This window comes from Anarrhichthys ocellatus, unplaced genomic scaffold (assembly GCF_004355925.1).
Source record: "Anarrhichthys ocellatus isolate YVR2014 unplaced genomic scaffold, GSC_Weel_1.0 scaffold19, whole genome shotgun sequence".
NCBI classification, from domain to species: Eukaryota; Metazoa; Chordata; class Actinopteri; order Perciformes; family Anarhichadidae; genus Anarrhichthys; species Anarrhichthys ocellatus.
Window position 1 is genome coordinate 1,014,312 of NW_022280049.1, and position 3,598 is coordinate 1,017,909.

The 3,598-nt window shown below is 40.3% G+C and overlaps 1 protein-coding gene across 2 annotated transcripts in view; it reads left to right on the forward strand.

The window, feature by feature from the left end:
* The first annotated feature begins 929 nt into the window (after positions 1-929).
* kiaa1191 (KIAA1191 ortholog) overlaps positions 930-3,598 on the forward strand; it is a 7,494-nt gene continuing 4,825 nt past the window's right edge. Inside the window, exons 1-5 of one of the 2 annotated variants that reach the window (XM_031858221.1) lie at positions 930-1,144; positions 2,179-2,276; positions 2,393-2,580; positions 2,750-2,861; positions 3,093-3,220. In XM_031858221.1, the coding sequence (XP_031714081.1) occupies positions 2,249-2,276; positions 2,393-2,580; positions 2,750-2,861; positions 3,093-3,220 (456 nt within the window). In that variant the 5' untranslated portion in view covers positions 930-1,144; positions 2,179-2,248. The remainder of the gene's footprint in view (positions 1,145-2,178; positions 2,277-2,392; positions 2,581-2,749; positions 2,862-3,092; positions 3,221-3,598) is intronic. The other variant, XM_031858222.1, reaches the window with a different exon arrangement.

Below are 3,598 nucleotides of genomic sequence, written 5' to 3' on the forward strand. Positions count from 1 at the left end.
CACACACACACACACACACACACACACACACACACACACACACACACTCTGGAGTTCATTCCCAATAGATTTACCATAACCACTGTATGCATAGCCCTAACTTTAACCAAAGCCAAGAGTATTTTCTATGCTTCATACATAACATGGTATTTTGGGCAGTTCAATATCTTACGCATAATTTAACTACAAACCTTCAATAGTGAACTTCCTGCCCATCTCAATGTTGAAATAAGACATTTAAACTGGCATTGGTGGAAAGTACTTATCTGAAGTGGCTACTTACCTTACTTTAGTGTTTTTTCCCCTGCTAGCTCATACTTTTACATCCCAAAGGCAAATATAGTATTTCTTACTTCACTACATTTATATGATAATTTAAATTACTTACCAGATTGAGATTAATAATGCAAAATATCAAAATATATAATATTTTATATTATTATATTTTGCATTATTATTATATAATACAACAAAAAATATGACATAGCCTATCAAGAACACTTTACTGATCCGTATGGGGCATTTTACAAGCAAGCCTGTGATTAACAAAAAAAAATCTAAATCAAATCAAATCAGCCCCACATGTGCCAGCTTTAACTTTAAAGTCAATGTACACATTGATTCATTGATGATCATAATTCAATAACATAATATACATTATTCTGAAATAGACTATTCTGCATGATGTGTACGTCTCGGTACTTTAATATTGATGTTTATACTTTTACAAATTTAAAAACGCAGGACTTTAACTGTTGTTAATTATACCTTAATAGCTTAAGTTAAAGATCTGATTTATTCTCCCATCACTGCTTGTTGGTATTGTGCAGTAGGCCTGTATAACAGTAGACTACTCTTTCACAATGCCGTTTGCATCGCACGTCTTCCCAGGCGGGCTGCAGCGCTTTAAGTTTCGGATGATCACTTCCGCCGTCTCCGCTGTCGGATATGGTGCGCTCACTGGCGGACGCCTCGGGGGCTGTTTACTCTCTGCGTGTCCAAAAGTCATGGATGAACCCACCGATGAACAAACATACAATATTTGTTCGTTCAGTCTGTCAAATCTGCGCCTCTGTTGCAAAGAAACCCGTGTCGCTGTGGAATAATTTCAACAGGGGAGGAGAGGGAATATTGACAGGGTGAGGTATGTGTTACATTTTCATTTAATGGAGCGTGCATGACAAGCTGGTGTCCTTCATTTAAACGCTGCAAATGACTGAACTGATTTGAGAAAAGAAATCACAAATAAATGCAATGCATGTAGTTTTTGACACATACCAGTCTATTAATGATTTAAATACTCGACAGGTTTTGTTCAGTACTTAGGTGGCCTCCCTAAAAGTAGCCGAAGTGTTAATGTTGTTCTAGTTTACAGATTATTGTAGACATTGTTCCCACACGCCCGTGGTGGGATTTAGCCAGTTCCTGTTTTGCAAGTCATTGCAACTGACTCCCCACAGCACTGAAGTGAACAACAGCAGATTTGGTGTTAGCATGTCTGCAAAGTATACTCGAAGACACTTATCTAAATCTGAAAAATCCAAATAATGCCAGCATAAAGATTTTGCAGATGGTGGACGACGTCTTCTCATCATTCATTCAGCCTAAAGTCAGGAAAATGCAGGTGGATCGCAATGGAAAGTGAGCCCAGCCAAGGCTGAACGATAAGGAGCACTGATAACAGGTTATTAGGTTCACCATGACCAAAGAGGACTCATTTGAGTGGCTGTCTTTGCCTTTTACACAATGAGGTATTAAATGTAGAACTAGTTCCATTTTATCAAACAGGCAGTATTTCCTCAATTCAAAATGTTTCGTTTCCCTGTGAATATGAGCCTGCTTTATTTCACGGTCGGGCTGTTTCCCTCTGTTTTGGGCAGAGGAGAGCCTGGTATATGAGGGTGACTTACATAAACTGATATAATTACAGTGCTGTAATCAGACTCTTTGGTTCTATTTGGAGCAGGTCAGAAACAGGACACTATGCACTTCACACTGTTTAGTCTCTGACTTGCCCATGCTTAGGCTAATAAAAACATGCATGTGACATTTATTTATTTGCCTCGCTTCTGACCGACAGCAACATCTTGTTGGACTCCACACGTTGCTTCCATAGGTGCAGACCTTTTTCTATCTGTCCAATGACCCTGTAACACTGTGTGATGTCATGTGATGAAGGTTTGGAGCCCAAAGCTAGGTGGACCTTCACACTGTCTCCTGTGGTCAGCCCTTGTGATCTGGTGTCAAAATGAGTTCACGACGGGGAGACATTCCAGGTAATGCAGGAAGAAAGATTTTGGTGTGATAATCTTAACATTTTAAAACATGTAAAAATGATTTGCTAGTTTTACGGCGATGTCAGAAATACTTTCCTCATATTTCCATTCTTTAGCACTCGAGTCTGGAACATCATCCGGTCTCTTTGGCGCCTTTTCGTCTCCCATTGGAATGACTCGGCACAATGTAAGCTATGATGAGCTGATGGATGCCACCATGCATTCACCACCTCCAGACCTGACTGTCAACATGTTATGGAACAACCCTGTCATCCCAAAGCACAAGTTCAGGAAGACTGCAGAGGTACTTTCCTGTTTGTCCTGACTATCTGAACCAAAGTATTTGGAAATGGTTACCTTATGTATGTATGTATGTATTGGCTTGTGTGATGCCTGGACACATTTGGTTTGCTCTTGTTTTTTGTGTAACTGGTTTGTAAGTTAATCCTAACAGTGTAAACGTGTGTGATCAGGAAGGCAAGGTTGATGGGAAGCTGCTGACCTTTGAGGCACCATCGCCAGTCAAGTCCCCAGTGCCCGTTGTGAAAGCCAAAGCCACCTCCTTAGTGAGCACCCTGATGATCAGTAAGTCAACAAAACCAACTGAACCTAAATGATAAACATTTATTTTCATTTTGATAAATATCTAGACACTACCTGTGTGTGTTAAGACACAGATACACTAACTTCCATTACTACATGACACATAATTATGTAAACATCACAATCTTCAGAGGTTGCTATAATGGAGTGCAGCATCTGAAAACACTGGCTCATTCTGTCTCCACTGTTAACTGTATGCCCATCCTCACTCAGAGCAGACCCAGGAGAGCCTCCAGAAGTTCGAGCAGCAGGCAGGGCTCACTGATGCCGGGTATTATCCCCACAAGGGTCTCTCTGCTGAGGAGACACACTTTCACCGGCTGGGGGACGGCACAGTGCCAGTGAGTATGAACAAATGTAGAAGCTTTGATGTGCCAAGGAGCAGTAAAAACTTTCTCTTTGCCCCCAAATAATAATGAATAATTTAGGGCAGCACAACTTGAATAAAAGTGAAAAGAAAAACGCCTACACACGTTCTTGCTCACTGTTAGTTTAGTTTAGGCCAAAATGAAAGGTCTCAGGCCTGACTTTCATTGGATATACCCGATGAACCTGATTGATAACAAACCGGGATTAAGCTGTGTTAAGAGGTTGTTTTTTCACTTTTATTTTAATTCACGAGGTCACTTTTGGCAAGACTGAGTTTTTTAGATTCTCATGGATTAGAGAAATTTGGTTTGGAAACATCACATTGTCACACAAGCTCTGGATATATATAT